We start from the raw sequence: 25,038 nt of genomic DNA, 5'->3' as shown, positions 1-25,038 counted from the left end.
TCTTTCTCACACCCCAATGCCCCAGCTAGAAGCTCTCTCCTCGCTGCCTATTGTATCTAGTTTTAAATATTTGGGTATATATATATATATATATATATATATATATATATATATATATATATCTCAAAATAGTACGCCTGACTCACAACTCAAAATTCAACCACTGCTGGAACTAGTTAAAGTGAAATTTACAACTTGTTGCAAACTCCCGCTGTCTGTGGCCGGACGTATAAACCTAATTAAAATGATATTACTCCCCAAACTTAGCTACTCCCTTCAGCATAGTGCTGTAATAGTACCCAAATCCTTCTTTATAAATCTCAATTCCCAGATCATATCTTTCATCTGGGGGAAAACTAGGCCCAAACTTAAATTGACCACCCTGCAGAGACCAAAAAAAGGGAGGTGGGGCGGTGTTACCAGATTTTTTCTTATACTATTTGGCTGGGCAAGCTAAAGCTTTAAATAAATGTATGCCGGATGGTTGCCTCCCCAATTCGGAAAGCCACCTACTTCATGCTGCGCGAACTGACTGCCCACTAGGTTTCCTTGAGTTGGAGAGGACAAATGTCCGTCGTTTACTACCCTTGGTTCGACTGGCGCGATTAGTATGGAGACAGATTAAGAAAGCGATTGGGTTTAAAGATTTTATAGCTGAAATTCCCCTATGGAATAATGACTATTTCCCAGAACTACTGAACCATCCATCCATGTTTTTTGGATGCAACATAATGTTTCCTCGATGGGAGACTTGTATGACCAGGGGACCTTGGTGTCTTTTGAGCAATTACAGGTTGCACATGATATCCCGAGATCCCAGTTTTTCCGTTATTTACAGCTGAGATCAGCTCTTCAATCATACATGAGATGTGGGGGTGTGGACCGTACTATTTCATCTGCCTCTGATAGGAATCCTTAATTCGCAGGGTCCCCAGGGTCTCATCTCCTCTTTATGCACGTACATGCTGTCGGTGGGAACGGAATCTGCTATAAGCTCTATTAAAAGGAAATGGGAAGGACTCATCCCTGATGCTCAGGGAGAGGAGTGGGAGGAGATCCTGGAATCTCCGATCGGAGTATCACCATCTATTAATAAAAGAATGCTACAGCTATATATAATTAATCAATCATACTTAACTCGGACAAGACCTTTTTGAATCAGGGCTACCATCCAAGAACAATTGAAAACCAAATTACAAGAGCCACCAGAATGTCAAGGAATCACCTGCTACATTACAAAGCTAAAGAAGAAAATAACCGGGTGCCTCTAGTAGTCCCCTACAACCCAAATCTGGAAGTGCTAAGGGGAGCTGCACGGAAATTACAACCTTTACTACAAAAAGATGCCCGATTACAATCCATTTTTCCAGACCCCCCACTGCTGTGTTTTAGGCAGCCCCCAAATTTAAGAAGCATCATTGTCAGAAGCTCCCTGTCCTCTCCAACATCTGCAGGAACCTTTCCTTGCAACCAGAAAAAATGTAAAACTTGTCCATTTATAATGACCACGGACAAGATAAAGATCCCCAACTCACATCAGGACTACAAGATCCCAGGTACTTTCAGCTGCATTACATCTAATGTGGTGTACTAAATGTCCAACTGGGGGTATGTATGTGGGGGAGACAGGGCAAAAGCTTAGAACAAGGATGAATGCTCATCGTCACACAATAAGAGAAAAAAGAATGGATCTACCTGTGGCAAAACATTTTTGTATGCCTGATCACAACAACACCATGGATATGAATTTACTGGTATTGAAAGGTAACTTCACATCTCAGAGAGACAGGAGGGTCTGTGAGTATAAATTTATGACGACCTTTGACACTCTCAGTGCTGGAATGAATGTGTCGCATGGATTTATGTCTTTTTACATCAATTAAGGAATTTGCTTTCAAGACCTGGTGGGGTCATCACAACACATTAGGAGACCCCAATCAGAGGACTATAAAACATCCGGACTCCTTATCTATGTACTGGTCCAATATTTGTTTCTCCCTCTCCCATATTGATAGTTCTGCTTCACGTCACTTGTCTTATCCATTGCATTTTTTCTGTGTTGTATTGTGCATAAATATGTGACTCTTCAGATTTTGTATTAGTCTAGCCTGAAGAAGAGACCTGAGTAGTCTCGAAAGCTTGCAATGTGTTACCATCTTTTCAGTTAGCCATTAAAAGGTATCAACCACTGCGGGCAAATTTGAGAAGATCTGGGAGAGGTGGAATTCCGCTCACCTTACTTTGCAAAATTGAGACATATGTGAGATAACATGATATAAGATATTAGGCTACGCAGTAGTAGGCACCAGTTGATATAGTTGTAGTTTAGGAATGTTCTTTATTATCTGAATGAATAATATGATAACAGCTGGTGATAGTCAACTGATATGCATGCTTCACAATGTATAACCGGTTGGCTGTTTTCTGTATACTTGAAAGGCTAATGTTCTTTATTATCTGCATGAACAATGATAAAAGCCTATGAAAGTCAACTGATATACATGCTTCACAATGTATAACCGGTTGTTTTCTTTATATTTTTAAGGGCTATGTGTGTATTTTATTATCATAAGCCAATATGTATGATGTTCTCCTTTTTGTTCAATAAACAAATTTAAAAAAATAAACGCCAGCAGGAAAGGATGGGTAGCCATGGTATCCCAACACGTATTCCGGGGATGCTGGTCAGACGAGATAAGTTGACGATCCTCAAACTTCAGGTAACTGAAGGTGGTATTGGAGATCCTCAAAACCGCAGTAACCCTAGTCCAGGATACCCATGTCAAAATATACTCAGACAACATGACAACAGTTGCCCACCTGCATCATCAAGGAAATACAAGGCACGAGGATCTGAAGATATCAGCCAGAATATTCTCGTTGGCTGAAGAACACCTCTCCCTGTACGCTCTGCACATAAAGGGTGCGGTAAACATAGAGGCCGATTTTTCTGAGCAAAACAGAAATCCATCCAGGTAAATGGAGTCTAGATCCCAAGGTCTTTCAGATACTGACCAGAAGGTGGGGCCATCCAGAGGTGGACTTATTTGCAAGTGGACAGAACGCAAAGGTGGATCAGTATTATTCTCTAAATCCAACCGATCCCTGTTTATTTAGAAAAAAAAAAAGTATCTTGAAGTTTTCCAAGAATTTTTACACAAACATATTACCCTATTACCCGCTTCGAGTAAACACAGGAAATTAAAGGGAATCTGACACCAATTGCTGGCATTGACATCAGGGGTTTATCTACAGCATTCTATAATGCTGTAGATAAGCCCCCGATGTAACCTGAAGTATAAGAAAAACACGTTAGATTATACTCACCGGAGGGGGTGTCGTAGTCCGGTCCAATGCCTCCATCTTCATACAATGCCGTCCTCTTCTTACCTTCCTGTAGTGGCTCCGACGCAGGCGCACTGCTCTGCCCTGTTGACCAAATTAAATTAAAAACAAAAAATTCCCATTCTACAAAAAAATAAATCACTAATTGTCTAGAAAGAAAACCTCTCCTATTGCAGTTTCTAGTCGTGCAATCATTCTTATTGCTCAATGGTTAAATCTGGATCATATCTCTCGTAATCCTCTTTATTAAATCAAGCCCAATCTATATCTCACTAATTCCCTCGATGGGAGCCCTGGTTCATCCATCCAGGTAGCCCAAAGCTCTTCAAATTTATTGATATTGCCTCTTTTGTACACACCTTTTTCTGAACTGATAAACCAGTTATTTTGTTGATATATTCCTTTTTTGTTGAGCTTTTGGTATCCAACCAGTGTTGCGCTATTAGTTTCCTTGCTAAATACAGCATTCATGCTATAGCAATTTTACCCAGTTCATTTGTCTGTAGATCTTCCACATACCCCAGCACACAAACTCCAGTGTTCTATACACCTTATGTATTAGATAAACTTGAGAAAGTCTATGCGCTTCACTGAGAGAGTTGAGGTAACCTTTCCAATATCTCTATCCATTGACCTTCTATTGGGCTGATCTCTGCCTCCCATCTCTCTTTACGATGAATTGGGTGTTTGCTTAGCACTAATGTTAATAAAGGTCTATATAGCGGCGATATTATCCCAGATTAATTATTTGATCTACTAATTACCGTAACTGTATAACAGTATTCTGTACATAGAATTTCCAACCACTCTCCGTAAAGTCCGCATTGAACGCATGACATAGCTGGAGGTATTTATAAAAGTCCTTTGGACTGAGATCAAACTCCTCCTGTAATTGTGCATAAGATTTGAGTACATTAGCTAATAGCAGCTGGGATACCGTGCCCCACCCCCTCTCCCTCCACCTCCCAAAACCCAACAAACTTCTCAGATTCACTAACCATGGGGTGTCCCACATTGATGTAAATTTTAAGCAACTCTCTATTTGTTGCAGATCTCTTATTTTCCACCATTTTTTATGTATTAACAATAATGTGGGAAGTTTTTGTTTTTTTTGTTTTTTGGAGATTTAATTTGTTACCCTCTAGTGTTTCATTTAAAGAACAGCTATTTACCTTCCTCCACCACCCCCACCCAACTGCAAGAGATCCTTTAACAAATTTTTACCTGTATCCTCTCATCCTCTAAAATATTGAGCCTGGGCTGCCAAGAAATAGACCCACGGGTTAGGAATCGCTAACCCCCGTCTGACTTGTGCCTAGGCAGAGTTTCCAAATTAATACGAGCCGTTCCACCCCTCCAAAGCAGATATCTAAACACCCCTTCAATAGTGCGAAAGAATCTAAAAGGGATCCATATCGGTGAATTGTGAAGAAGATACAGCAGCTGGGGCATCCATATCATTTTAATTAAATTGGCTCTCCTCACAACTGATAAAGGACGTTTAGACCATGCATCTCTTTTCCGTGTAAACTTAGTGAGGATTGGGGCTAAATTTAGTTTTTCATAATCTAGTGGGCTAGGTGAGACCATCACTCCCAAATATTTAAACATTAATACCTGTTGCAGTCCAGAGCAACGTGGATTGACAGCCTGACACCCCCCCCCCCCCCCCCCATCCTCTCATCTAGTGGCATCAGCACTGATTTAGACCAGTTGATCGCCAGCCCAAAGTAGGTCCCAAAATACTGGATCACCTCCATTGCCATCGGCAGAGACAGACACATTAGCTATAAAGAGTAAAATGTCACCCGCATAAAGTGCAATTTTATCTTCCAACCCACCTCTTCTCAATCCCTCTATCCCAGAATGTTTCCGTAGCAGAATCGCCAGGGGCTCAACTAGCAATGCGAAGAGCGAAGGTGACAAGGGACAACCTTGTCTAGTACCTCTCCCCAATGCCAATGTTTATGATAAGGAACCATTCACCCTTATCCTGGCTGTAGGATTGGTATATAAGATTTTTATCGAATTTATAAATTCCGCTCCTAATCTAATTTCTTCTAAAACTGACCACAGGAATCCCCACTCCACTCTTTCAAAAGCTTTAGCCGTGTCTATGGAGCAAATGACTATCCTCTGAGTTATCAACCGGCATCTACAGATTCAAAGATAGACGTCTTATGTTAGTTGCCGTCGACCTTCCTGGCATAAACCCGAACTGATTTTGATGAACAAGCTGATCCCTGCTTAGGTATATATGCGTTGGCCCACCCATGGACTTCGACTGGCCTATGCCTTCTCTCCATTACCAATCCTACCAAGGGTTCTACAAAAAATGAGTGGAAAAGGTCAAGGTAATATTGGTAGCACCATTCTGGCCATAAAGAAGCTGGTTTGGGACCCTTACCAACCTCAGCATAGAAGGACCGGTAGAGCTACCTCCAGGTCAGAAGCCTCCTCCACCAAGGGCTAATATTTCATCCGGATCCCAAGAGGTTACATCTGAAAGCCTGGCTTCTGAGTTCTGAATACTGAAGACCAGAGGATTGTCAGAAAGGGTCATTAGGACACTGCAGAAAAGCCAAAAGACAGTAGCAAACTCCATATACCAGAACAATATGGAAGACCTTTATCTCATGGAGTGCACCCTAACTGCCTAACCCACACCAGCCGAACTTAGCTCGGAACCTGGATTTTCTGCAAGAAGGGCTAGAGAAGGGTCTCGGACCTAGCAACCTCAAAGTCCAGATGGCTGCCCTAAGCTCATATTTTGACCAGACATTAGCCGACCACCGATGGATTAAAAGGTTCGACAGCATCTCGCATACGTCCTAGAGCTGCGAACTTAGTTCCGTCCTGGGTCCTCAATGTGTTCTTGAAGGGGCTCACACTACCACCTTTCGAGCCCTTGTCATCCTGATATTAATAACTACAGCCAGAACATTGGGTGAATTACAAGCTCTCTCGATCAACGAACCCTACATGATGATCTTGCAGGACCGACTTATTCTGCGGTTGGATCCGTAATTTCTTCCCAAAGTAGTCTCAGAATTTCATAAGTCTCAGGAGATAATTCTTCCCTTCTTCTATCAAGAGCCAGGAAATAAGGAAGAACAGTTCCACACTTTGGATGTCCGGAGAACGGTATTCCATACCTTCAGGTGACTGAAAAAACTAGGAAGGACCAAAACCTGTTTGTTCACCTTCGAGGCCAGAATAAGGGGAAGAAGACTTCCAGATCCATGATCGCCAAGTGGATCAAGAGAGCAATCTCTGAAGCATACCATGTCCAGGGCTTTCCACCGCCAGAGAAATTTACGGCTCATTCTTCCAGAACAACATCAGTCTCCGGGGCAGAGAAAGCCAGTGCTTCCATCGAGAAGATATGCAGCGGTGCTACCTGGTCCTCGGTCCATACGTTTTCCAAGCATTACATTCTAGACCTAATGTCAGAAGAGCACTTAGCCTTCAGGAGAAAAGTCCTCCGAGCTTTAGTCCCTCCCTAAAACATTACTCTTGGGTACTGCTCCAGGTGTGCTGTCGTGGGGGGGGGGGTTACCAGAGAAAACCGAATTAGACTTACTGGTAATTCGGTTTCTTGTAACCCACCACGACAGCATGGGTAATCCCTCCCTTTGCTTAATTTTCGTTCTTTAAAGAGGAGAAATATAATTTTGAAGCATTTCTTCTCCTGTGGTCCTTTATAATAACACTGAGGGGGAGGATGTGTGAGAGGTTATTTAACCTCTTTGTCATTTCCTGTCCCTATTAAGAAAGGGGTAACATCCTCCAGGTGTGCTGTCGTGGTGGGTTACTAGAAACCAAATTACCGATAAGTCTAATTCTATTTTTCCATTGTAAGACAGACTGCTTTGGGACGTACCATACTTTCCTGTGTCTCTTAAGGTGGGAAATATATATGTACGACACATTCCTCGGGACGTAACCCAATTGACAACTACTTCTGGCACCTTTCTGCCCAGAATAATTTTGAGAAGATATAAACTGAGAACCAAGTAGTAGCCTTAAAAAACTGCAAGGTCGATGAAGCCCCCACTTCCCAGGTGGGACGATCCTTGACCGGGCTCTCCAACAGAGCCTTTTTTTTTTTTCTTTGCTTTAGGCTTCCAGAATAGTAGAGAAAATCCATTGAGCAATGGTTGCCATAGAGGCAAAGATACGTCGGCGACGTCTTTCTGAAATGACAAAAAAGAAGCCTTAATGTCTGAAGGAGGCGATCACCAACAAGTAGTGGCACATAGGTCTGACCAGATCCAAACACTGTAAGAATTTCCTTGTTAGATTAAAAGGCAAAGGACAGGGAGAATAGAACAAGCTGTTCGTTAAAGGTGGAAGTAAAAAAAAAAAAAAAAACACATTGGAAAAAGCTAAAGTTAACCTGACAGAAAAAACAACCCCATTACTTAGGACCCTACATGTGGACCATTATGTGGATGTGCAACATCCATTCTTTGCATTTATGTACGTCAGAAGCAAAAGTACCTTATGATAAAGGCACAAATGACAGCTTTGTTCACTATAGCCTCAATAAACAGAGGGATGAAGATACATAATAATGTCATGCTCTCCCCAGGAGAGCCAGCTCCAGAGGGGAGTATAGATGTTATTTTATTGGGCAGAAACATGGGGATTAAGGAGTTGAGTCAGTAGTGGTGGACAACCCCTTTAAATTTAAAGTCTACAAAGTGTGATATCTTGCTACTTTTCAGAGTCTTCCTGAACAAGGAAGTACACCTGGAAGCACAAGTTAAAGCGTTTGAGGTCAATGTAAACACAACTGCACCAGACAAAAAGCAGCAGAGTCAAATGGAAAAAGCATTGTAACAGCACCAACCTGACAATGCCTGTAGTTTACTTGGCAAAATCCTGATGACAGGTTCGCTTTAACAGGACCTGTTGAGCTTCTCTCTGGCCACTGCTGTTAAAGCGTAACTGTAATATGAATTTTTATTTCACAAATCTATAATACACATGAAAATAATCAACTTTGATCTTATCAAAGGAATCTGCTTCTTTCTCTGTCGGAATTGATTTGTCATCAAAATTCTCACTTGTGAGGTAAAGTCTGTATTCATTGAGGACAGGCTCTCCATTACTGAGATGGTGGATGTTGCTAGTGAGATTCTATGAAAATAAGAGGAGGGAGGAGCTGATTTTGGGTTGCTGATTTTGACATGTACTATTGATTTATTGAATAAAAATTAAAACCGTTTAAAGACAGATGCCGATTATGTTACATAGCTGGCATTACTGCATATGGAAATTACTCTTCTCCACACATTAAGACCTTAGCGCAGATGTAAATTTACGATCTTTGGTGCAAAGTTATTAAATAGATTTTTCTAAATGCCTGAAATCTTTAAGTGTAAATATATATTTACAGTAGGAATAAGAGGAACCGTACAAAGCGGAGTGGTAGTAAACCCTGTTACTGCATTACTATGTCATGGAAAATAGCTTCCCAAGGATGGGTGTCTCAGTCGGCCCCTATCCTGCACTACTCTTATTCACATTGACGTCGTTTGACACATGGTAAGGTTTTAATACTAGAGACCAGTTAGGCCTGTCCCGATGGTTACACCTTGTCGTGGCGGGATGACACTTTTATGCTTTTTTTTTTTTTTATCAGGATAGCATTAACTAAGAACTCTATGCTATTTATATGTACTATTACTATTTGCTTGCTGTAAGTTATAGGCTAATTTTTGTTTTTTTTTCTCCATGTCATGGAGAATGACTACTCATGTAAAACGTTTCTAAGAAATGGTACTGTTCCCCTTATATTGCACCTGGAAGAGTATATGAAGGACAATGCAGAAATGACGGCAAGATGTTTCATAATTGATTTCTGACATAATAAGTTTTTACTAAAACAGACTTGTAACGAGTGCTGACTGATCATTAATGTGTATCATCGTATCACACTGAAATTTGCTTTGTAACTAGACACAGGACTGGTCACTGCACACTTATATTTTGGTTTTTTTTTTTCTTCTTTGACTAGGGTTCACTTGGTGAGGTCCAAGAAAAGCACAATGATTTGCTGCAAGAAATTAAAGCCATCCAAGATAAAGAACATGTCCTTCAAAAGGACGCACTTAACATCCGGCTGAAAATTGAGCAAATAGATGGTCATATAGCAGAACATCAGTCCAAAATAAAACACTGGCAGAAAGAGGTAGGGTGTCAATAGTTGTGGTAATTTTGAGGTAAATGTATTGTTCTCGATAATATTAGATAAAATAATGTAATTGTTGTTCAGATTTCAAAACTTTCACTACATAAAATAGAAGACAATCAAGAAGAAGTCCTTCCTGTCCTAACTCAAGAAGAGCTAGAAGCAATAAAGGATCCTCATCAAATAAATAATCAAATAGCACTGTTGGAAGCGAAGAGTGATGAGATTAAGCCCAATCTTGGCGCTATTGCAGAATATAAGAAGAAGGTATGACCGTTTTTCTTTTGTCTCAAATAAATTTTGGCTTGTGAATAAATAAACTCTAGTTGAAATCCTAGCTAAAATCCATTATGACCATGGCATATATGGTACAGTAGAATATTTAGTCCCAGTAATTGATGGTAACTGTCCCTTTTTAACTAAAATTGCCGGTGCAAAGACAACTGGAAATTGATTTCTGAGAAAATGGTTCAAAATCCCCCTGTGAAATCTGTTAGGCTACTTTCACACATCAGGTTTTCGGCGTCAGGTGCGATCCGGCGTCGTGCCGGAATGCCGGATCCGGCAAATGTTTTGTAAAACCTGATGTGCCGGATCCGGTTTTCTGCCGGATCCGTCTTGTTCTTGACAGACAAAACCGGATCCGTCTCATCCGGTTCATCCGTTTTTCTATCCGTTTTTCGACGGATCCGGTTTTTAAAATTGACCCTTGTGGCCTTCCGAACGGGATTGGCTACTGGAAAACTATATATAGCATGTTCCTACAGCCCTTCTTTGACAGGTTGTAGAGAAGAAAGTGCAGGAAGGAGAGAAGAGCAAGTTACTGGCGAAGATGGATGTTGTCATTGGAAATATTACCACTAGAAGTTCTGTGACGGTTTCAGGGACAATTTTCCACTATACTTTGTCACCTCAAGGCAGAGTACACTGGGATGACAGAGTGTGAAAGATTTGTGCCCTAACCAAACTTGTGTACCTTCTGGACCAACAGTATATACCTTTGCCAACCAAAGTTGGCTATCTTGTCATGGTCTTACTATTTTTACCTTTAGGCCACAGGTGTGTACCTGGTTGTGTTTTATGCAAAGTATTTCACCTTTTAACAAAAGTTGTGTACATTGGTAGGAAATCACTAACAATAAACACAACTTTTTAGGTGAAATACTTTACTTCAAACACAACCAGGAACACAACTGTGGCAAAAAGCTAAAATTTACCCACAGTTATATACCTGGTTTTGAATACCTTTTTACCTTTGAAATACCCTGTATTTAACCTTTTTTTTAAACATAGTTCGCCGCAGAAAGAAATGACAGACAACCATTGTGAAACGATAATTTAACTTTTATTTAAAATTTTTTTTTTTTTTGTAAAATGTTTTTAAAGTGCAAAAAACTTTTTTAATAAAGGTTTTAAACCCAATGGGCATTTTTATTACAAAAAACACACATTACAAATCTGTGTACTGTGGGGTGGAAATACTGCTGGAGGGGCTGCGGGACACTTCGACACTGGGTGTGTGGAGAGAGGACTGGGATCGTGGTGGGGAAGGAACAGTTAGAGGTGAAGGTGTGGAAAAAGCTACAGAATGGGTGGACATGTGGGAGGCAGAAGAGGTGGTGGGCGGTGGAATGGAGGGTTGGGCAGGGACTGTAGGAGCAGATGATGTTGATGGAAAGTTGTATGGGGAAGGAGTTTGGTACGGGGAAGGAGTTTGGTACAGGGCAGGTTGCTGGAAGTGGGGAGATGTCTGGTACTGGGGAGGTTGCTGGTACTGGTGAGGTTGCTGGTATGTAATAGGAGGGGGAGGATGGAAAGTGGCTGGAGGGGGTGCAGATGTAATAGGAGGGGGAGGATGGAAAGTGGCTGGAGGGGGTGCAGATGTAATAGGAGGGGGAGGATGGAAAGTGGCTGGAGGGGGTGCAGGTGGAGGAACTACAGTGGTGGGAGGTGGAGGTTGGGAGGTAACCTGCTGTAGAGCACCGTGGCACGAGTGCATTACATGCATCTGCTGGGTAGGAGATAGTGTTGCCATGCGCTCCACAACAGACCTGAAAAAGGTGTGGTTTGGCGAAGATCTTGCTTCTGAATGCATGGTTTGCAGAAGTGTCTTCACCTCCAGAATGCTGGAGTTGATCTGCTGAAAGCCTGCGGAGATTTGCTCTGACAAGACTTTTAGACAGTTCTGGAAAGATGCATTCAGATGCAAGAACTCTTGCGCATAACTCTTTTCCTGACCCCTCTGCCGCTGCCGCCCAGTACCCGCAGGTGTACTAGAGGTGGCAGGGGCAGAAGGGTGGGGTAAAGGGAAAGCGATCTCCTCACCAGCAGCTTCATGTAATGTAGGCGGCCACGATGCTCCTGTGCTGGTGGATGGGACAGATGGGTCGAATGTGTGGGAAGGCTGGGAAGGTGCAGATGTACCGGGGCGGTCGAAGTGTCCCTCGGTGCCGGTCTCCTCAGGGATCGCCTCAGAAGGGTCCAATCGTGCAGGCTCCCGAGTGCTGCTCACCGTGCTGTGGAATAAAGAGAAAAAAAAACAATTAAAATACTGACATGGTATGGCCCTGGCTGAAAAAAAAAAGTTACATCTAACATTTTTTTCACATGTGGTGTGTAATATTTACCTTCTGGTGAGCATTGTTTCCCGGAGGAACGACAGGGCTTGTGCGTACTTGTACTTGCTCCTGCGTCCTCCAGATCCACTCGGGGCCCGCATCTCTTTATTGAACTCCTTCTTGAAACGATCCCTCACAGACCGCCACCGATTCACAATTCTGTTCCCTGAAACGAGAAAGGAGTGGTTAGTATACAACATCAGTGTTTCACAAACTCCAGTCCTCATGGTCCCCAGGGGTCATGTTTTCAGGATTTCCATAGTAAATAGAAATCCTGAACACATGATCCGTGGGGACCACGAGGACTGGAGTTCGGGAAACACTGGTTTACATCAAGCAACCGGTACTGTATATACTTACGCTCTTTAATCTGGGCCCGAACATCGAGGTCCTCCCAGCGGCCCACAAGGAGCGAACAGATTTCCTCCCAGAGTCGTCGGATAACGATCAGGTCAGCGTGGCGGCGGTCAGCCATATTCCAGAGCGGCTCCCTTTCTCTGACGAGATCGATGAGGCGGTCCACATCAATCCCTCCATCCTCACCGTCAGAGTCGGGAGCACGCTGTGAAGGCTGTTAAAGAAAAAGACAAAAATGACATAATTAGCCTCCACAAAAGAAATGAAATAAAAAGTGCAAAAAAACAAAGCAAAAATATTTATACTTACACGCTGGTGATCGCCGCGTTGCTGTCGCCGACGACCCTGGGAGGCACTGCGAGGACCTCTTGGCCGAGCACCAGATTGGGAAGACTAGAGAAGAAAACAAAAAATGTTATGTCTTTGGATGTAGGCATTTGTTTGCTGTGTGTGGTCTGCAGAACATTGTTTTCTATGTGTTGTGTGTAGTGTGATGTTGTGTTTCTGCGTTTGATGCAAAAACTTACCAATTGTGAGCCCACTCCAGGTGTCTGTCCACCCCTTCCTTCTTCTGGGAGCTCCTCTTCATCTTGTGATTCCTGTTTTGAAATAAAAGGCAATGAATAGACATATATTACAGAGATGATGGATTTTGGAAATAAAAACTTACCGTCAAACGCTGACGATGCGAGGGAGGGCTCCCAGAAGAAGATGTGCTGTCCTGTTGATGGCCAGACTCCATGGCTGTGGGTATTGCTGCTGCTGTTGCTGCTGCCAGTGATGCCATTTCTGCTGCTGCATCTCTTTGGCGGCTGTTGAATAAAGAGAAACAAAGGGCCAATGAATATCTTGATATTCCATGGCCCTAGTTTGGAGGAATGGGGGATTTGATAATTACCGTCTCTCATCTGCTGCTGGACTCCCCTCCTCAGCATGTTCCATTTGCTGCTCCATTTGGGGTGGTGCTTTTGGTGCTGCTGCTGCAGATGTCTGCTGCCTTCTCCTGCTCCTGGTTCTTGGCTTGGGTGGCATGTTGGGTGTGGCTGAGGGTCCCATTGTCTTGCTTTTATATATCTCCTGTGGGCAGAGCTACTGAGCATGCTCAGACCAAAAAAACGGATCCGGCGCATTGCGGCGCTCATAGGCTTTCATTGTGTGAAAAAGCCGGACGCGCCGGATCCGGCGTGTCCGGCTTTTTCGCCGGAGACAAAAAACGTTACAGTAGCCGTTTTTTCCAGACGCCGGATCGCGACACATTGCCGGATCCGGCGAAAACCGGATGAAACGCATGGCCATCCGGCGCAAATGCAAGTCAATGGGGGGGAAACCGGATCCGGCATTGCATTTCGCCGGATCCGGTTTCTGTCAAAAGCGCCGGATCGCGCCTGACGGCGAAAACCTGATGTGTGAAAGAGGCCTTATACCTCTTAAAAATGCAGTCTGACTTTTCCTTATGCCTTATTTATCTTAATTTGAAGTGGCCTATTGGATTAGAAAAAAAAAAAGAGTAAAATGCCCTTTTGTTTTTCTTACTAACATTTTTGGGTACATTTTTGTGTGTGTATAGATATACTATAAACTAAAGAACAAAAGGTTCTTATTTTTCTATCTGATTATAATTGCATAGCAATGCAGTGTCTTGACATATCTGTTTAGCATGCAGCAATGTCAAATGTTTTGATTTTTTTTTTTTTTTTTCCCTTGCATATTACTGCTGGATCACTTTGGCTGCAGGTACAATATTCTGCAATACTTATGTATTGCAGTTTTCTTTTCTCAAGAGTCTTTTATTAGGACCTGAAAAGGGGGCCTTAACTGGGCTTAAGATGCCGTGCCACCCCATCGGCAACCTGAGATCGTGTCACGAAGGGGGAATTTGGATGTTGTGATGGCATAACCCATCCTCTCTCACCACTTAGACGCTGCAGCCAGTGTAAGGCTATGTGCACACGTGTGGAATTGCCGCTGAAATTTCTGCGGCAATTCCGCAACTCCCTGCCATGGGAAATTCACAGGAAATCCGCATGCGAAATTCCCGCGAAAAACTAGCATTTTCCAAGCGTAATTAGCTTGCAGAATGCTAGCGTTTTCCAAGCGATCTGTAGCATCGCTTGGAAAACTGATTGACAGGTTGGTCACACTCGTCAATGCAATCCTATGGGTGCGAAATCCCCGCGATTCCGCAAAAAGGAGCATTCTGCAGATTTTTCCACTATGCGATTCCGCAGAGGAAAAGTCCGCAGCATTAGCACAGCATTGCGGAATCCCATAGGATAGCATGGGATGCGTTTTAACGGTGATTCCGCACGTAAAAAAACCCTGCAAAAGAAACGCTACGTGTGAACACAGCCTAACTGTTGCTTATAAGGTGTCGAATTTCAGGTGAGTGACTGACAACTGTGTGACTTGTGAGAGCGCTCATACACCAGAACACTAAAGGTACATATTTTTTGAAAAGTTGTACATATACAACTTTTCATATATTACATATAAATATTGCATGTACCCTTTATAGCTATATAATTATGAAAACTTAAGAGTATAATTTTGTTCGTCTTCACCTAGACCTAGCACTTTTTAAACCATAATTGGTTTGTGTAGGCCAGCTTTGATGTGTATCTATAAGGGGATCCTTGGCAGCAGAAATCCAAGACTGAATCATGAATTTCTGCTGTTGAAGTGCAGTTGATGTACCCAAACAATATGGCTACATGTAGTTTTTTTTTTTTGTTTTTTTTTTAGGGTCATTCCCCCCCCCCCCCCCCAAAAAAAAAAATAAAAAAAATTGTGGGCAGATGAAACCTGCTCATCGTTGTGGCTCCCCTTCCCAGCTAGCACCAGCGGTGACTCCAAAAGAATGGCTTTTATTTCTCTGGATACGAATTTGTGGTTGCCCTAGCCTCTTTTACGTGCATTCGAAAATGAACGATAGTGGATTTAAATTAATCTAGATTGTTTAAGCCGGTCCTTGGTTACACTGTGGTGGCAGCTTTGCTTGCCTGTCTTGAAAATGCCATATGCTGCTCATATTTTTTCTTTTCATGATAAAAAGGTTATAAATATAGTTTATTATTTTTAAATAGGAAGAATTATATTTGCAAAGAGTTGCTGAACTTGATGAAATTACAGAGGAGAGGGACCGATTTAGACGAGGTTATGAAGATCTTCGTAAGCAAAGGCTTAATGAGTTTATGGCTGGATTTAATATCATAACAAATAAGCTGAAGGAGAACTACCAGATGCTGACGTTGGGAGGAGACGCTGAGCTGGAGCTTGTTGACAGTCTGGATCCGTTTTCTGAAGGCATCATGTTTAGGTTTGTAAATCACTTTCTTAGGACTATATAATATGGCTGTCTCTGAGTAGGAATGTGATTGTCCTTCAGGGCGGTCTGTGGACAGGTCTTTCCTTTGGTTTCTCTGGCTTAAGGGCATGTCACACTAAGAGATATCGCTAGCAATATCGCTATAACTAGTGACGTTATAGCGATATCGCTGTGTGTGATACCTACGACCGGCTTCCCCACTGGTTATCGCTGATCGCGCGAGAACGTCCAGGACTGTTTCTCGTCGTCAGCTTCCTGCTGTGACGACGAGGGACGCGTGGAGCCGGGCGGGAGGACGCAGGATCGCCTAGTGTGACAGGTAAGTAGCGACCCCCGTCCCCAGCGATGTCGCTAGTGAGATCTGCCTGTGTGGCAGCTCACTAGCGACCACTTAGCGATGTACCAGCGATCCTGACCGCGTCATATCGCTGGTCGGGATCGCTGGTACATCGCTAAGTGTGACAGTACCTTTAGAGCAGGAAGATAAGACTCTGCCTACAGTCCCGCCTTTGAGCACAAGCATATCATTAGCTGCAAACTTCTAAAACTGATTACACAAGAACCATAAAGCCCCCGTCACACATAGATAGCGATCTCGCTAGCGAGATCGCTGCGGAGTCACAAGTATTGTGACGCAACAGCGATCTCACCAACGAGATCGCTGTGTGTGACACGGACCAGCGACCGACCCTGCTGCCGGTTATCGCTGATCGTCCTAGAATGGCCAGGACATTTTTTTGATCGCTGGTCTCCCGCTGGCCAGCACGCATCGCTGCGTGTGACAGGCGGGAAACCAGCGATCAGCGCGCTAGTAACTAAGGTAAACGTCGCGTTTCTAAGCGGCGCTTTTCGCTTGGAAACCAGATATGTACCTTATTTACCAGCGCGCTGGTGCAGGGAGCTGGTAACCAAGGTACACATCGGGTTTCTAAGTCCCGCGCGCTGCTTAGAAACCCGATGTTTACCTTGGTCACCAGCTCCCTGCACCAGCGCGCTGGTAACTAAGGTACACAGTGGGTAACTAAGCGACGTGCGTCGCTTGTTACCCTCCTGTCGCTGGTGCTGATCGCTGGTGAAACTGCCTGTTTGACAGCTCACCAGTGATCATGTAGCGACACAAAGTTTTATTGACCTCCTAGAGAGGGGTCATTTCTAGTGCAGCTTATCACCTTTTAGGCCTTTTTCCGATTAATGCAATGTTTTATTTATTGCTCTATTTTACATATATATATATATATATATATATATATATATATATATATATATATATATATATATATATATATATATACATCTTTCCTTATGTATTGATATCTTGCCTTTTTTGTTCACTCGCTACAATGCCATCTTGACTCTGATTTTATCAAAATGATATAAAGCATCCCAGGAAGTGATACATAGCTGGAGGCAAGGTCTCTGCCTCTATATTATGCTGCCTTTAGCAAAAAACCTGGTGACAGATTCCATTTGAGCGTTGCTTGTTCCAGATTCAAAGTTTAACTCTTTTACGACCTATGACGTTTTGGTACGTTATAAGTCACCTCTCCCTCTTTGGTTCGGGTTTCGGCGCTGAGCCCGCACCTTTTCTGGCACATGACAGCTGATCTGATTAGCTGTCATGTGCCCCTAAAAGCCACAAGTGGAATTTCGATCCACCTACGGCTGTTAACTTGTTAAATGCAGCTGTCAATCTCTGAAATATCTAAATGTTACATGTTTGCCACAAATGAATGGTGATAATTTCCATGATTTGTGTGCTGATAGATTTGAGTCAAAATGAACATGATCAGCTGGGAGAATAATAATTGCCACTGCTAACCTTCACAAATTTTTGCACTGCCCCTGCCCAGATGTGACAATTGATGAGCTCATATTCTTTCATTGGTAAGTATGTGAGCAGATAACACAAAGTTTGTTTTCCTTCCTGGGGTCCCTTGTGCACATAGTGGGAGAGATGACTCTTGTGGCCGTGATCCTTTTTGCTGATGTCACTTGTCCTGTGTAATAACCTCCTTACTGATCTCCTGCTAGTCTCTGGATCCTGGCTGCAGTGCTGGCTTTTGTCATGTCCTCCACATCTGTCACATGTCAGTTTTTGCTGCAGGCCTGGATAGTTTGTCAAGCTGTTGGAGTACCCTTTTAATGCCTTGTGTCCTTTATGATTACAACATGTTGTTGCCTTACAACTGCAAGGAAACCTGACCAGTTTGTTTTTTAGTGATGCTCGACAGATGAGTAAAATTACAGGCATCTTTCTATTTGTGGTGGTTCTACACGATTTTTGTTGTGTTTACGTGAACACTGGATAACGATCTGTTTCTATGTAATGAATTGACACTTATTTTATTTTATGTAGTGTGAGACCTCCTAAGAAAAGTTGGAAGAAGATATTTAATCTCTCAGGTGGGGAGAAGACCCTGAGTTCATTAGCTTTGGTATTTGCTCTTCACCACTATAAGCCAACACCACTGTACTTCATGGATGAGATAGATGCAGCTCTAGACTTCAAAAATGTGTCCATAGTGGCGTTCTACATTTATGTAAGTATTTTCTCAAAGTTCTTGTAATTTATTAACACTGGCGGAGGCAGTCAATTTTTTTTTTGCACATTTTTCTAAATTATTTGCCATTTCAATGTGTTCCACACAGAACTGTGACTGAAAATGACAGTTCCTGAATAGCAAGAGCTAATTATCCATGTTATGATTAATTTTCTTTTCTTTTTAGGAACAAACTAAAAACGCCCAGTTCATAATCATATCATTGCGTAACAACATGTTCGAAATTGCTGACAGGCTAATTGGTATTTACAAGACTCATAACACAACAAAAAGTGTGGCAACAAATCCAAAAACGATTGCTTCAAAAGGACTTGCTGAACTTGGTGCAACACAGTGTGCCTGAAAGGTATTCAGAGGACATGGTGCAAAGGTGCTGGTCCAGACGGCAGAAATCCCAAAACTAGAATCGACTGAAGAACCTTCCACAGAAGCCTCTCCTCCTTGCTTCCTTGTCCAATCTAAAACAGGTTGTTACATTGCCAACACTTTATCCACAAAATAGATGATATGTGTATGATGGAGGGTGTGTTTCTACTGCTGGGACTCTCATCAAACATAAGTGTGCAAATGGGGGTTCGAAAAGACCCGAAGTAAGTGAAGCATTACTAACCATGTGTGTTAACTGCTTATGGGGGTAACAGTCAGTGACTGGAGCAGTAGTCACATACATATGTTCAGTAACGCTTCTTTCAAGTAAGCGTCTTTAAACCCCATGCTCTTGTTGTAGCCAGACCCCCCAGGAATTATTCACTTATAATCTAACTTAAAACATATTGGGAAGAGAGGATTTATTATTTGCATTTTGTACACCAGTCTTCATAAAAAAGACGCTGGCGTAAAATGCATCTGAACTATTAAGAGGTGCATATTAGATGCAGCACCCGTGCTAGTAATATAAATGTATGCCATGTCTGGTGTACCTTTTTGTCCGATAGTTTGCACCACTATTCTGATATAAATTATAGTAAACCTGTCCTTTTTTTTTCTTTTCTTTTTGTGAGCAACAGTGATGGCTCAAACTCACAAATTCTGTACAAGTGGCGTGTGCGATAATTATTAACTTTTCTTTTACACCGGTTTCTGGCATGAATGCACTGATAAATGTCCCTTAATGTTGTTTATGGGACTGCCCCTTTGGTGGATATATTTTGTTATTTTAAACTAATGGGCAATCTTTGGTATGTGAGCAGAACAAAGTGCTACTTGCTGGGCTACCATGGCCTGTTCACTGAAGTACCAGGCACAGTGACATCACACAAGTGTGACTGTGCCCCGAACTGCAGTTCATGTGAATTTCTGATTGGTTTTAGCCCTGCACCAATACATTGATGTGCTGTCCTTGAGATAGCTCATTGTAAAACTCCTTTAAGGATAGGATATTTCTAATGCTGCTATTGTGATAATTGCCTGTAATCTAGCCCCAGCTCTATTGTTTTCAAAACTGCTTTACTTGAAGCGGAAACATTGGTTGGGGTCTGATACTATGGGATGTTTTGTACTTGTATCATCTCCACATACAGAAGGCTTTATCTTGCTAAACTCTGAACTATGTAGGTGAATAGACCTCTTCCAGTTTTTTCTGCTGCAGGTGTCAGTGCAAATTTTGAGTTTATTTTTCCTTCTTTAATTTCAAACCTTCTCATGTTGATTGTGGTTAATGTATATTTTTTACGTATAAATATGTATATTTCCATTAAAAGTTGAACATTAAAATTTCCACGACTTTGATCATTTGTAAAAAAAAAAAAAAAAAAAAATTGTGCTTAATTTGTGTAGAATGATTTCCCTTTATTCCATTATAAATGTAAAGATGGGATATCTGAATGGGGAAAGCAACGTTTGGATAAGACACTCCCCAATTTTCCTCTAAAATTTGGGTGTGGTGGGGGTGACTGTCTAATTATCTGAAAAAATATGGTAATTGGAAAAACCAATGACTTTCTATTCGTGTATTTGTAGTGTTTTTTTATTTCTATGCCTTTAAACAGAGCTGCCCGTTAAACTGCCATAATGTGCTGGTTTGTCATTTGACAAAAGGATGTCCCACAAATGTTTGTTTTTTTAATATTGTAGGCATGCTCTTTCATTCTGATTTTTTAATTCATGTTCATTATATCCTACATCTATTTTCTGTTAACCACATCTAATACAGTAAATTACTCCTTTACTATGGCATGTTATGTGATTATAGTAGTCCTTTCCATGACCTTAAAAGTATACACTAACATAGGTCGCAATATTTGATTTGAAAGGATAATTCAATATACATATAAGCCCTATTCATTGAGACTTACAAATTACATGCTAGTCTTACTTAATGTAGGCAGTACTGGAGTAACATTCTCAAATTCACTGACAAGCTTGTGCCTCTGAATGAATAAGGCACATCTCACAACGATTTATAACAGAGCTGTTACTCCAGTCAGGGATGGGTATTCCTGGGGATTTTAACGTAATATATAACAGATGATGCTGACTTAACGGGATGATGCAAGAAGATGGTGCGATGCTACTGGGGATGTTACCACAACTTATACTGAACATGGTGTTGTTACTGGGAATGTTAATAGAACATGTAGGGCTTCTGGTGTTGACATTACTGGGGATGTTACCAGACAATAAGATATACATGGCAGATGGTGCTGACGCTGCAAACAGTACTAAAGTCTACTCTGTCATATACTGCATTAGTATAGATGGGGAATCGCAGGGAAGATGGAAGCTGAATGTGATCAGAATTCGCACAGCAGCGGTTCCAGAGTACAAAATGGAGTAGTGAAACCAACCACTCACTGTACAGAGTAGATCATTACAATCATGACACAAAAAAAAGCTAAGGTAGAGATAAACCATCTAAGAATTGTACAACACAATGAAACTCAATCACACTTCTGTGAAATCAACCTATCCAGTTATGAAGCAACACTGATTGAGAATCTATTTCTCCTGCTGTTGTGCAAATGGAATAGACAACAGGTAGAAATGACAGGCTCCTTGCATCTTCTCGCCCAACCACTTGCAAAAGTGACCCATTTCCGTCACATCTCCTCCAGTCCCTTTCCCCTGCTGTCACCCCTCACCTAACTAAAATATTTAACCTCTCTCTCTCTTCTGGTATTTTTCCCTCATTTAAGTATGCCATCATACATCCACTACTTAAAAAACCATCCCTCGACCAAAATTGTGCCGCTAACTATAGACCTGTCTCTAATCTTCCCTTCATCTTTAAACTCCTGGAACGCCTGGTCCACTCCAGTCTTATCCGCTATCTCTTTGATAACTCTCTTCTCAACCCTCTCCAATCCGGTTTCTGTTCTTTACACTCCACTGAAACTAAACATCTACTAACAGCTAAATCAAATGGTCATTACTCCATGCTAATTCTCTTGGATCTCTCTGCAGCATTCGACACTGTGGATCATCAGCTTCTCCTCACTATGCTCCGTTCCATTGGCCTCAAGGACACCGTTCTCTCATGGTTCTCCTCCTATTTCTCCTTTACTGTATCTTTTGCCGGTTCCTCCTCCTCCTCACCTTCCCCTTACTGTTGGGGTTCCTCAAGGATCGGTTCTAGGCCCCCTCCTCTTCTCCTTGTACACTGCCCCTATTGGTCAAACAATCAGTAGATTTGGTTTCCAGTAACATCTCTATGCTGATGACATTCAATTATACGCTTCTTCTCCTGACATCACGCCAGCCTTTCTAGAAAACACCGGCGATTGTCTAAACGCTGTGTCTAACATCATGTCCTCACTATATCTGAAACTGAACCTGTCAAAGACTGAACTCCTGGTGTTTCCTCCCTCTACTAATGTACCTATACCCGACATTGCCATTTCTGTGTGTGGTTCCACTATTACTCCCCAGCAACAGGCCCGCTGTCTTGGGGTCATACTTGATTCCGAGCTTTCCTTTGCCCCCCCACATTCGATCACTGGCTCGCTCTTGTCATCTGCACCTCAAAAACATTTATAGAATTCGACCTTTTCTTACTTTTGACTCTGCAAAAACTCTTACTGTTTCTCTTATTCATTCTCGTCTCGACTATTGTAACTCTCTTCTAATCGGTCTCACTCTTACCAAACTCTCCCGTCTCCAATCTGTCTTGAATGCTGCAGCCAGGATCATATTCCTCAGCAATCGTTACACCGATGCCGCTACCTTGTGCCAGTCATTACACTGGCTACCCATCCACTCCAGAATTCAGTATAAACTTATTACCCTCACCCACAAAGCCCTCCATAGCTCAGCACCACCCTACATCTCCTCCCTTGTTTCAGTATACCACCCTACCCGCGCCCTCCGTTCTGCTGATGACCTGAGGTTAGTATCCTCAATAGTCAGAACCTCCCACTCCCGTCTCCCAAGACTTTACACGTGCTACACCAATTCTTTGGAATGCACTTCCCAGGTCAATACGATTAGTCCCCAATCCCCCCAATTTTAAGGGTGCCCTGAAATCGCATTTATTCAGACTGGCCTATCGCCTCAACACATTAACCTAATCTATCCCTGTGTGGCACAGCCAAGTGTTACCATAACCAGATTCCCCGCATCATGTTCCCAAATGCTTTATGCATCCATTAGCCCTCTGTGTTTGTACTGTTACACACTTATTATGGCTGGTCCATACAATCAGGGCAACTGTTACCACCCACCTTTCGTGTCTACCTCTTTCCTCATAGACTGTAAGCTTGCGAGCAGGGCCCTCTTTCCTCTTGGTATTTGTTATAATCTACTGTATGTGATTATTGTTATGCTGTAATGTCTATTGTCTGTACAAATCCCCTCTGAAATGTAAAGTGCTGCGGAATATGTCGGCGCTATAGAAATAAAATTTATTATTTATTATTATAGGCAATTAGCAAGACAACCTATAAAGGAGTGGTTCTGCAGGGGGTCACCACAGACCATTTATCTGTCCTCATCTTTTTTGGCTGTTTTGTTCATTTTTGCATTTTGTCATTGCTCTCATTCCTAGAGGTACTGTACAGTAGCATGAGGAGGTATCTACAACCCACAGAAGTTGCTCAGGTAGTGCAGCGCATCCAGGATGGCACATCAATGTGAGCAGTGGCAAGAAAAGGTAGCTGTGTATGTCAGCACAGTGTCCAGAGCATGGAGCAGATACCAGGAGACAGGTCAGTATACCATTAGACGTGGAGAGGGTTGTAGGAGGGCAACAACCCAGCAGCAGAGCCACTACCTCCTCCTTTGTGCAGGGAGTAGTGCCAGAGCTCTGCAATAATGACCTCCAGCAGACCACTAACATCCATGTATATAAGAGAAGGAACAGCATCCAATCCAGGTGAAAGTAGTATCAAAGATTTATTCTGCCAGTAGAAAATACAACTTTTCGGCCATATTGTGGCCTTTTTCAAGTATAACAAATAGCACAAATGGTGGCCTTTTATGGTGTGGCGCAGCCAATCACCACTCCGGTAACACCCATCACATGTAGTCATACATTAAATACATATAAATACATCAATCAGATACATTTATATTCAATATAACAGCTTGACTGAACAATATCAGTGATCATCATATTCTTATTAGAAACATTACAGAAATACTTCTTCAGTAAACAAAAATCCCCAGATAAGCCCACCAATAATCACCATGCATCCAAAGTATCCATGGAGATAACGTACCAATCACCAACAGTGATACATGTCCCTGTAGAATCCACGAATCCATATTCCCATGAAACCAATTATAAGAGGACTTGCATATCCATATAAAGGGAGACTTCCCTCTCCCCTCCATATACATGTCATCAGCAGGAGCTGAGTCATGTCAGAGGCGCAACCCTATGACGCGCACGCCCAGGTCACGGGGCTCACGCTGCCCACCCCAACAGGCCTGATCACGTGACATGCCCAACACAAAGCACCGCGCTTGCGCAGTACCGTGTATGGGATGCAGCCACACGAACCGCCCATCAGAGGGACTGCAGTCACGCGAGACGCCCCTCCAAAAACCCACGCCTGCGCAGATGACCAATAAACAGTGCAATACCGCACTAATTAAATAAGTGAGTCCACTAAAACGGGTCAAAGCTCCCCTAAATATTAATAGTACATAGCAATATAAAGGGCATCACAAATCAAGTAACTACATCCATAGTAACTTTATTAATATTTTATAAAGCCTCAAAAAAGGGTCACCATATATAACAGAAAGAACCCGATTTTTATTGTATGATATGTTATAGAGCTTTCCGCTTCTCAAACAGTATCGTATATCTGCTGTTTGTATTGCGGTCAAATCTATACAGAGACAGCGCGTGTGTGTGTGTGACTCCGTAAATACATATACGGACATTTCAATTTTTCCATACACTGTATAGAGCTGTCCGCTTGTCAAATAGTATCGTATATCTGCTGTTTGATTACGGTCAAATCTATACAGAATCGGCGTTTGTGTGACTCTGTAAAAAAAAAAATAGACATTTAAAATTTTCCATACATCTTATAGAGCCGTCCGCTTGTCAAACAGTATCGTATATCTGCTGTTTGATGACGGTCAAATCTATACAGAGACAGCGTGTGTGTGTGTGTGACTCCATAAAAAAAAGACTGAGATTTTCACTTTTCCATACATACACCGTATAGAGCTGTACGCTAGTCA

At 42.3% G+C, this 25,038-nt stretch overlaps 1 protein-coding gene across 1 annotated transcript in view; it reads left to right on the top strand.

Moving 5' to 3' along the window:
- Positions 1 to 20,122, top strand: part of SMC4 (structural maintenance of chromosomes 4) — a 164,083-nt gene extending 143,961 nt beyond the window's left edge. The window contains exons 20-24 of the mRNA XM_073578967.1: positions 9,371 to 9,544; positions 9,629 to 9,811; positions 15,603 to 15,835; positions 18,201 to 18,384; positions 18,572 to 20,122. Of these exons, the coding sequence (XP_073435068.1) occupies positions 9,371 to 9,544; positions 9,629 to 9,811; positions 15,603 to 15,835; positions 18,201 to 18,384; positions 18,572 to 18,748 (951 nt within the window). The 3' untranslated portion in view covers positions 18,749 to 20,122. The remainder of the gene's footprint in view (positions 1 to 9,370; positions 9,545 to 9,628; positions 9,812 to 15,602; positions 15,836 to 18,200; positions 18,385 to 18,571) is intronic.
- Positions 20,123 to 25,038: the final 4,916 nt, after the last annotated feature.

Source organism: Dendrobates tinctorius, unplaced genomic scaffold (genome assembly GCF_039654945.1).
Source record: "Dendrobates tinctorius isolate UK_male_01 unplaced genomic scaffold, ASM3965494v1 ptg000060l, whole genome shotgun sequence".
Lineage (NCBI taxonomy): Eukaryota > Metazoa > Chordata > Amphibia > Anura > Dendrobatidae > Dendrobates > Dendrobates tinctorius.
This window is presented reverse-complemented; position numbering and strand designations above follow the sequence as displayed.